Raw genomic sequence first — 10,400 nt, forward strand, 5'->3', positions numbered from 1 at the left:
GATGGGCCACTGGCCTGACCCACCTGTCCTCCTCTTATGTTCCGTCACCCTCGGGGTCCACCAGCCAGCGTCGTGGCTAGAGTGTCTGACACCGACCTGGGAGTCCCAAGTCTAATCCGGGCTCTGACGTGGTGACCTTGGGTCAGTTGCATCCTCTCAGCCTAGCCTGCCTCACAGGGTTGTCGTTGTGAGGATGAGGCCGAGGAAGGGTAGGCTGCGTCAGCCACTTTGGGCCTCCTGCGGGGAGAAAGGCAGGGGGGTCAGCGCAGTAGAGACAAGCTCTTTGGTGCCGGCAGAGGCGGGTAGGGCTGCTGGCTTCTGCGGACTCCTTGTCCTTCCCTCTTAACCTCCTTCCCCCTCCTGTCGCTTCCCTCTCGGTGTCTCCTGCTTGCAGCTCTCCTTCCGCTCCCGGTGGCCGAATTCACCTGCTCTCCTGGCCTTTGTTCCAATGGTGGGACCTGCCTCAGGAGTCCCTCCGGCTTCTGGTGCGCCTGTCCCCCCGGATGGAGCGGAGAGTCCTGTCAGAAGGGTGAGGCGCCTTCAGCTCAGTGGTGCTCAGGGAAGGGGGCAAAGAGGGCTGGCTGGTTTCCTGGACCTTCGGAGGCCCCCCACATTGTGTGTGTCGGAGCAGAAGGGGCTGATTCACAACTAGGGAAGCAGCATAACGATCCCATCGGATGCTCTGGCGTGAGGGACAGCCACTTCAGTGAGGGCGGGGGTCCCCCAAGTGGTGCCCGTGGGCCCCAGGGCCCCCACCAATACTTCCCTGGGCTTTTCAGAGTGTGGGCCTGGCCCATTGCAAGGCAGGGTGTTGCTCATTCAAGTGAAAGGATTTCCCGCAGCTGCACACCGGTCTTGCGTTTGGCTCCATCTCATGCGGTGGCCATTTTGGGCAGTTCTCTGCACTCTGTCTCCCAATGCCATGGTTGCCTAAAAGCAGAAATAAGTCAGGGGTCCCTGGGCTTTAGGGCAGGGGTAGTCCACCTGTGGTCCTCCAGATGTTCGTGGACTACCATTCCCATGAGCCCCTGCCAGCGAACGCTGGCAGGGGTTCATGGGAATGGTAGTCCACGAACATCTGGAGGACCACAGGTGGACTACCCCTGCTTTAGGGGGACTCAAACAGTTTTGTGGGGCCTGCAAAAGGGAGCTCCTCCACCAGGCATTTGGTTGAGGTCGACTGGAACCAATCTCTTCCCATCGCCCCCCCCCCGCCCCGCCCTGAGCCTCCCTCCTCCTTCCAGCATTGCAGCAATGTCCCCCCCTCCCATGTTCTACCATTTTATAATGTTGTTTATTGTTATCACTGTATTATTATTATAAACTGAGTTACCTATTTAATTCCCGTTCCTTGTGAACCACTCTGAGTCTTCGGGGAAGGCAGTATAGAAATACAATAATAAATAAATATCGCTCTCCAAAAAAAAAAGCCTTAAATTGCGGGGAGGCTCCACGTTGGCTTCCGTCAGTGTTCATAACGGGCAGAATTGGCATCAGATCTAGAGCTCTCCAAAGCATCAAAAGCTCCCCCGCCCCAGATCTGGCTGGACTTCCTGCATATTTTTCCATTTGCGCACCGTTTTGCAAATCTAAACCGTCATATTGACCTTGGGAGGTGGGCGGGGGGGGGGATCCCTTTTGTCCCTGCTCCAAACAAGCGGGGGGAGGGGGGGAAGCATGGATGTTAGCACTCAAATTAGTTTGGGAGATGAAAGGAAGCAGTTTCCTTGGGGAAATGCTAATGGGGCAGAGGAACAATGGGTGAAGCCAGAGGGAGGGGAGGGGGTCACCCAACCCCCCCTGCTTGCCGAATTGGGAACTGTCAGTCTAAATCAGGGTAGTCAAACTGCGGCCCTCCAAATGTCCAGCTGGCAGGGGCTCATGGGAATTGTAGTCCATGGACATCTGGAGGGCTGCAGTTTGACTACCCCTGGTCAAAATGGTCCAAGGCTCCCACTCTGGTTTCCCCGGGCCTAATAAAGTGCTCTAACCCCAAACCCACACCGCCTTTCCATTTGGGTACTTAACTGGAACCTCCCTATTCAGAGGCAGCCTATAGATTTCCTTTAGAGCAGGGGTGGCCAAACTGTGGCTCTCCAGATGGCAATGGACTACAATTCCCATGATTGTCTGGCAGGGCATAATGGGAATTGTAGTCCATGGACGTCTGGGGAGCCATAGTTCCGACCACCCACGTAATCCTGCGGCTGGGGTTCTTTCTGTCCTTCTCAGGCTCCGTTCCCAAGTTTCACTACCTGGACTTGATGCCCCTAGGTGGAAAGGGAGGCACACTGAAATCGTGGGGTTCTCTGGAGATGGTCAAAGTCAGGGGTAGTCAAACTGCGGCCCTCCAGATGTCCATGGACTACAATTCCCAGGAGCCCCCTGCCAGCGAATGCTGGCAGGGGGCTCCTGGGAATTGTAGTCCATGGACATCTGGAGGGCCGCAGTTTGACTACCCCTGATCAAAGTCCTTTTGGGGTGGGATTTTTAAAACAGGCACCGGAGCTTGGCCCCCCCCCCAACCACATTCTAAACACAACCCGTCTTCTGCTGCCCCCTAGAGGTAACGGACTGTCTCTTGGAGCCCTGCAGCCACGGTGGGATTTGCCAAGGTTTCTCCGGGGACTTCAAGTGCCACTGTCCACCCCAGTGGACAGGGAAGACGTGTCAAATCGGTGAGGCACCCGTGGTGTGGTCATCCCCTTGCTCCCGGCCCTGCTTCCTTTGCGCTTTTAGGTGGACTCTCCTTGCCTCCAAAGTTAGAATATTGGTGTTCGTTCTGTCACCTCCCATGCTGGGAAGGGAAGTAATTTGGAGTCGAAACCCCTTTTAGCTCCGGGGAATGGTAGAGGACAGGAAGGCCTGGAGGATCATTGTCCATGGGGTCGCGATGGGTCGGACACGACTTCGCACCTAACAACAACAACAGTTTTGAGATAATGTAGGTGTTTGGTGTTCAGTAAGGATTTTCCAAAGGGTTATGTGGGTTAAATCACCTGGATATTTTCAAGCCAGGAAATTCCTGGCAGGATTCAGATGCTTCACACTCCCATGAACTAACTGATAGAATTCTTAATTCCCTGAAGATGGAGCAATTGCTGTTATTTTAGAGGGCGTTATAAACAGGACATTTCAAACATTGGGTAAACTTTGGATTTACCCAGGTTATAGGACGTGTTCATCCGGCACGCAATGGTGGCTGCGGCTTTCCCTTTTCCATCTTATCCTCACAACAAGCCTGCAAGGTAGACCAGCCACACGTGTATGATTGGCCGAAGCCTCCCCTTGGCAAAGCAAGGATTCGCCACTCTGGTTTCCCCCCAGCCCTAATGGGGCAATCTGACCGCTAGCCTATGCCACCTCCCCATTGAGGCAGTTCAGTGGAACCTCCTTATTCCAAGTCAGGCTATCTCAGAGCACGAGATGCTGGGGAGAGCATGGGAGGTTTTGGGCTTTCTTGCTGGCTTTTTAGAAGCACCTGCCTGGACTTTTCATCTGATCTGACCGGCCGCTGTTTCTGTTCCGATTTCCAGATGTGAACGAGTGCCAGTCCAGCCCCTGCCTGCATGCTCGGGGGTGTAAGAACCTCATCGGGGGCTACTTCTGCGATTGCCTGGAAGGCTGGAGGGGACCCAACTGCGAAATGAGTAAGCAGGGGGGCTGTGTTGGGGTGGAGCACAGGAAGCTGCCGTCTAAGGCAGGGGTAGTCAACCTGTGGCCCTCCAGATGTTCATGGACTACAATTCCCATGAGCCCCTGCCAGCATTCGCTGGCATTCGCTGGCAGGGGCTCATGGGGATTGTAGTCCATGAACATCTGGAGGGCCACAGGTTGACTACCCCTGGTCTAAGGAATCCGTCCCAATTGGCGATGTCTGCTCAGACTGGCAGAGTTTCTCCAGGGTGTCAGGCAGAGAAAGGTCTTTCGCATCCCCTCCTGCCTGCTCTGTTCAACAGGCAAACCTGGGGATTGAACCGGGGACCTTCTGCATGACAAGCAGAGGCCCCACCCCTGAGCCACAGACCCTCAACCTAACGCTGAGGCATGCTTTGAAAGGCTCTTGAAGCTGGCATAGACACCAAAATCCTTGTGCTCTTGAAGGTCCACAGTTTAATCAGTTTCTTCTCTAGACGAAGCGACTCAGTCATTGGGGCCGGGGAAAATTAGAGGCTGGGGAAGCCAGGAGTCCAGGCAGGATAGTCAGCGGCGCCTTAGGACAGCCAAGGTAGCTAATTTCTCTGAGTGTGCAAGTTTTCGAGTGGCACAGAGTTCTTCTTGCAGCCTCCTACAACACAGTGAGGATATGTTGAATGATCCCTCCTCCTTTGTGACTCTGTGGGTGATTCTCTTCCTTTCCCCCTCCCCCCTTCCCTTCCCGGGGCAGGAGCGGACGCGTGCTGGACAGAATGCCGGAACGGAGGCACCTGCGAGGTAGGCTTGTGCACGGGCTCACTTACAGAATCCGGGGTCCAAGATGGCCGTCTCAGGCCAGATGCCCCCCCCCCCAATCGCCAGGTGTTTTCAAACCAGGCTGGCTTCCGTTGGCCGCTCCTAAAGCGAACCGGGAAATCTGGTCCCTACGCTGCCCTGGTATATTGAGCTGTACCTTCACCCCATCTGCCTAAGCCAGGGGTGGGCAAATGGTGGCCCTCCAGATGCCCACGGACTACAATACCCATGATCCCCTGCCAGCACATGCTGGGAATTGTAGTCCGTGGACATCTGGAAGGCCACCGTTTGCTCACCCCTGGCCTAAGCCATTCTCCCCAAACATCCCCTTTTATACGACTTTGGGCCGTCTCTGATCTCATCTGTTCTCATCTCCCTCGTCCCCAATAGGTGAAAAACGGCAGGCATGTCTGCTTCTGCCCGGCGGGGTACACCGGGGTGGCATGTGAGGTGGAGATGGACGCCTGCGCCAGCGCCCCCTGCCTGCACGGAGGACGATGCCGGGCGAGGGGGAAAACGGCCTTCCGGTGCAGCTGTCCTCCGGGCCGCAGCGGCTACCGCTGTGAGGTAATTCTCCGCCTGGGAGGGGTCATCCTAGTGAGGTTACAGGCTTTCCAAATGCTTGTCGACTGCAGGCAAGAGTCTTCGCCCTGCTACCTTTCTGCTTATCCCCGCATCCCAAGTTTCTAGTCCCCAGGAGTTTGAGAAGGCATTTGGTGACGCTTGCCAGAATCGTCGGCAGCTGTGTGGGTGACAGAGTTCAGTCGCCTGCAGATGCTGGGTGGATTTTCTGCGCCGTGCCTTCGCCCCTTTCTAGTAGAAACCAAATTGCTCTAATGTAGGCCCAGCGCCTCGCCTTGCCCAATTTTTTACAGGCTGGAGAGAGTTTTGAACGCCCTGCCTTTAGGAACAAAGAGTCAAACGGAGGCCTAAAACCGTCCCGCATTACGCAATCTCGCCTTTCCACTTATGATGACATCCTTTGGCAACGGAGAAGACTTCTTCGCCACCGGGCTGCGGATCCCTCGGCTGCTCCAGCCTCAGCTGTGTTTCTCTTTTCCCATCCTGCAGATCTCCGGAGATCTCTGCGCCCCTAACCCGTGCCCAGAAGGGTCTTCCTGCCTTAGCGGGGAAGGCAGCTACAGCTGTACCTGCCCAGAGGGCACCAGGTGCCAGAGGATTCAAGAGCCGTGTCCAGAAGGGGTGTGCCCAGGTAGGTGCCATCCAGGGTTGGCCACTTCGAACCAAACCTCGTCCCCTTCCGACATCCCTGTTGTTCACGGTCAGCTCTCGTCTTCTGCAACTTGACGGCTGCCAGGATCAAGAGCCCTGCAGGAATTATGCGCTTTCCGACGACTCATGCTCCCTTCTCCTCAGATGTGGTGGTTAGGGAATGAGCGTCTGTGGGCATCCCCTGTTGCCCCCGGAAGGGCCGTTAAGCTCAGTGCGCTTGATCCTGACTTCTGGTGCCATCTTTTGCCATGCCCCCTGCGCGGCAGGTTTTGGAAATGGGCAAGGGTCTTCCCTGGAGGACCCGTGGTTGGTTGCTGGTTCCAACCTCAGTCTAGCCCAGGGGTAGTCAAACTGCGGCCCTCCAGATGTCCATGGACTACAATTCCCAGGAGCCCCTGCCAGCATTCGCGAATGCTGGCAGGGGCTCCTGGGAATTGTAGTCCATGGACATCTGGAGGGCCGCAGTTTGACTACCCCTGGGCTAGCCACTGCTCCGGATCAGGAACGGCGTCAGCTTCCCTGTGGCATTGGCCCTCCTGCTGGGGAGAGAAGGGAACGGACCTCTTGCAGTGGATGCTCATTGCAGATACGGCTCTGAGCAGCAGATAGCGGTGGCCGTGGTTCTCCATGAGCCACAGAGCAAGTCCCGTGGTCCTAAAGGTAACCCCAAGAGGGACTCGCATTTCCCTTGAACCCTGCAGCTCTCCATGAGGTGTTGATTCAGGACCTGTTTTAAAAACATATATATATTCTGAACAGGAAAATGCCAGCACCACACCCAACTGTTTTGCCAGTCGGTTCTTGTCCTTGATGGGGGTCCATTCTCAGAAGTCAGGACTCATTGAGGGATTAGAGGAGAATGTGACCTTGGTGTGGCTTCCTTACCTGACTTTTAAAGGCCAAAGGAAGAAAACCCTGCTGGATCACGCCAGGGAGAGTCCATCCAGTCCAGCCTCCTCTCTCACACAGGGGTCAGCCAGTTCCTCTGCAGGGCCAGCCATAGGGCAGGGAGGCCGAGGCCTTCCTAAGGACATCAGGGGAGCCCTGCTGGGTCAGGCCAGGGAGGGCCCATCCAGTCCAGCCTCCCGCCTCACCCAGGGGCCAGCCAATTCCTCTGGAGGGCCAGCCACAGGGCAGAGAGGCCTGAGACCTTTCCCTGATGTGGCCTTCTGACACCGGTATTCAGAGACTCACTTTAGTCGCCATAAAACCATAGAAGCCATGTTGGATGAGACCAAAGGCCCATCCAGTCCAACGGCCTGTAAAGCCATGCTCTCCTGCCAGGTCTTGTGTTGAGGCTAGGGTTAGGAAGATCTGGGGCCCTTCCTCAGGCTGAACTTAACATCTGGCCTACCCCATCCCCGAGGCACTTAACGGGACCAGGTAGGGGGTGAGGAAAGGGTTTTATTGCCACCTATAAAATATGTTATGTCTTATGGGCTTTTAAAGGGGTTTTATTTGCTGTTTTTTAAGAGCCTCTTGTGGCGCAGAGTGGTAAGGCAGCTGCCTGAAAGCTTTGCCCATGAGGCTGGGGGTTCAATCCCAGCAGCCGGCTCAAGGTTGACTCAGCCTTCCATCCTTCCGAGGTCGGTAAAATGAGTACCCAGCTTGCTGGGGGGTAAATGGTAATGACTGGGGAAGGCACTGGCAAACCACCCCGTATTGAGTCTGCCATGAAAACGCTGGAGGGCATCACCCCAAGGGTCAGACATGACTCGGTGCTTGCACAGGGGATACCTTTACCTTTACCTTTATTTGCTGTTTTATTGATATTGTGACCCACCATGGGCCTTTGAGAGCGGTCTTGGTAATCTGGCCGCAGAGGATTGTAGGGAGGGGATGGCGCGATGGCCTTTGACCTCCCATGCTTGCGCTTCTCTCTTCTAGGGGGCCCTAACATGATCCTCCTGTACACCATCCTTCCCTTGGCTCTGCTCCTGGTCGCAGCGGTTCCTCTCTCGGTGCTGCTCGCCTTGAGAATCAACCGCAAATCCCGCGGGATCCCTCCAGCACCAATGGATCCCACAGCTAACAACGTCCTGCAGCCCGATGCCGTTCATCTCATCCGCAACCTCACCCACGGGGATGTCGAGTTGGGGCCGAGGGAGCCTGGGACGACAGCCAAAGTGGGGCTGCCCCTCAGCCTGCCGCCCCCGTACGGCCTGCCAAAGACAGACATCTCCAATGAGGAAAGGGCCAAACTGAACCGTCTGAACACCTCCACAGCCGTGCCGCAGCCTTCACTCTGACCCAACGAGGAGAACTGCAGAGCTGCTCAGGAGGGGCCGTGGGAGGAGTCCCTCTCAGGGCGATTCACGGCTTAAGGCCTCCCCCCCGATGCACCTTACTGGCCTGTCTAGCCTCTTATGCCGAGGTCCCTCTCCACGCCCACCGTGTTAGCGACTGCACTTCAGAGCGGGGCAGCTCGATTCCAAAAGTGCCTCCTGGTGACAGTGCTGATCTGGCTCTCTGGAGCGTCATGCGCTGCCAGGCCAAAGTTCAACAGGTCAGGTTGTTGAATGATGGCCGTTGGACAGTGGAAGGGGATTCTGTGGACAACAGGGAGGCGGTTCCTGCCTTCTCTACCTGGTTCCTAAGTTGTCTCCGGGAACAATTGAGCCCCGTTACCCTCCCAGGACTAAGAGGCCGGAGGGCCAGAGCATCTCTCCGAACTGATTTTGCTTCCCAACAATGAAGGTCGAATGTTAATTCTCCATAGAGGTTGCCTGCAGGTGAGGAGCGAGATGGCAAAACCCTTGCAGGGGCTGCTTGCGTACCAAGCAATGCAAAAACCTAGTTCGGCGTTGTTACAGTCTGGCCCAGCCCTCTGTCTCCAAGAGAGGTGAGCCCAATCGCTTGCAGAAGCTTGCAGGCAGGTTAATATAGCTCGGGTCCCCCACTGGTCTTTGTCAGCAAGTAGTGACGGGGAGGTATCATGCCTCTGGACAAGGGGGTTCCATCTGAAAACTGCCATGACTAATAGCGGTGAAATAGGCATCTTTCTGCCGACGGGCCTGGGGTCAAATCCAGCACTGGGAGTCGTGCCTCTCCTCTTCCCTGCTTGCTTCTGACCTTAGAGGATGCAGAATAGCAGCATCTCTAGCAGTGAAGGTTGACAAAGGAGCGAACGGAGGGTGACCTTAATGCTCTGCTTTGCCCCAGTCAGCTGACTGAGCTGTCGACCAAATAATTTCCGTAAAGCGATCCTTGAAAGCATCACGGGCAGGTCCAGACGTGCTTTGAAGGGAGGGTAAAACCCAGCCAGGGCTTCCCCGACGTGGCCCAAACCTGAAGCTGTAATAGTCCACTTGGTTCTGAAATCACTTCTGTGCAGGAGGCTAGGTGTCCTGGCAGTAGAAATCAAGGCCCGGGTTGCGCATCGGCCTGCATGAGGAATAGCAAATGGGGTGTGTGTGCGGGGAGAGCCAGTCAATTCTCAGGGATGTTTCAGTGTTCCTGAGTGTGGATGTCTAGTAGAAGAAGAAGAAGAAGAAGAGTTGGTTCTTATACGCCATTTTTCTCTACCCGAAGGACTCTCAAAGCGGCTTACAAATCCCTTCCCTCCCCCTGTGAGGATAGACTCCCTGAGAGGGAGGGGAGGCTGAGAGAGCCCTGATATTCCTGCTCCCTGGAACAGCTTTATCAGGGCTGTGGCCAGCCCAAGCTCATCCAGCTGGCTGCAGGAGCAGGGAATTAACTCCGGCTTCCTAGATTAGAAGTGGATCCTAACCACTATACCAAGCAGACCGGGGTGGGTGTGTAAGTGTGAGTCTGGCAGCAGAAAAGTGCAAAGGGAAACCAGGTTCGGTTGTGCGACCTGCTCGTGCCTGGCCCCATCTCACACCGCGTGCCTTGACAGGTGTGAAGTGTATCAACTTTCCTCTCCCTACGAACCCCAGCCTGGGTGACTTGGGGACTATCACTGCCCCCCAAATTTTGGTTTCAAAGTCGACGAGTGAAAAGGAGCTTTGCAAGCGGGGCCAGCCGATAGGTTTGTCCGAGCGTGGGTCTTGAGAGCGAGAGAAAAGCCACAGGAGAAGGCGGCCCCAAGCTTCTTCAGACCTAGCCAGTTCTGCGACTGCAGTTGGCTTCCCTCCAGCCCTTTCTGCAGCTCTGGGCGGGTGAGCAGAAAGCAAGCTGTCCCGTGTCTAGTGGACGGGTGGGTTGGCCAGTCCTGCTTTGAGGTTTCTCTTCCCCGCTGCGTAGCCCGGCATGCTTTGGATTGGCAGCCAATTGCTCCCATGGCCGTTCATCCCACAAAACCTAGTAGGATCTGAGAGCAGAACAGGGAAGGCTCACCGAGGGGTGTGGCGACTCAGCTGGGAACAAAACTGAATGTACTTAAACTGTAACATACTGTAAAGTTTTCTTCATAGTGTTTTAATTTGTGCATAACTTGTATTAACTTTTTGTATCAGGGTGCGGTCGATGAACCACGAGTAAATATTTTGTTTGCCTTGATTTTGACGGGAAAGTGTCATTCAGGGTTGGCAAGAGCCGGTGGGAGGGAACTCGTTCTGTGGTGAAATTAGAAATTGCTCAGCCAGAGCCAGCTGTTTTATAAGGCCAGGCTGGGCCCTGTTGGTCTCTTGTGTTACTTGGCCCCCTGGATCTGGTGGCTGCAGTACCATCTCCGGACACCCACTGTGGTGGCGCTGAAGAGCAAATTAAAGCCCGAGATCCCACTTTTGCTAGTAGAGGGCCTATTCTGGTAT

The 10,400-nt window shown here is 55.5% G+C and overlaps 1 protein-coding gene across 1 annotated transcript in view; it reads left to right on the plus strand.

The window, feature by feature from the left end:
• LOC143828339 (uncharacterized) overlaps nt 1-10,146 on the plus strand; it is a 32,439-nt gene extending 22,293 nt beyond the window's left edge. Inside the window, exons 10-16 of the mRNA XM_077318704.1 lie at nt 395-529; nt 2,565-2,678; nt 3,537-3,650; nt 4,388-4,434; nt 4,843-5,019; nt 5,524-5,665; nt 7,573-10,146. Coding sequence (XP_077174819.1) covers nt 395-529; nt 2,565-2,678; nt 3,537-3,650; nt 4,388-4,434; nt 4,843-5,019; nt 5,524-5,665; nt 7,573-7,934 — 1,091 coding nt within the window. The 3' untranslated portion in view covers nt 7,935-10,146. The remainder of the gene's footprint in view (nt 1-394; nt 530-2,564; nt 2,679-3,536; nt 3,651-4,387; nt 4,435-4,842; nt 5,020-5,523; nt 5,666-7,572) is intronic.
• Nucleotides 10,147-10,400: the final 254 nt, after the last annotated feature.

The sequence above is a fragment of the Paroedura picta genome, unplaced genomic scaffold (assembly GCF_049243985.1).
Source record: "Paroedura picta isolate Pp20150507F unplaced genomic scaffold, Ppicta_v3.0 Ppicta_v3_sca21, whole genome shotgun sequence".
Classification (NCBI taxonomy): Eukaryota; Metazoa; Chordata; class Lepidosauria; order Squamata; family Gekkonidae; genus Paroedura; species Paroedura picta.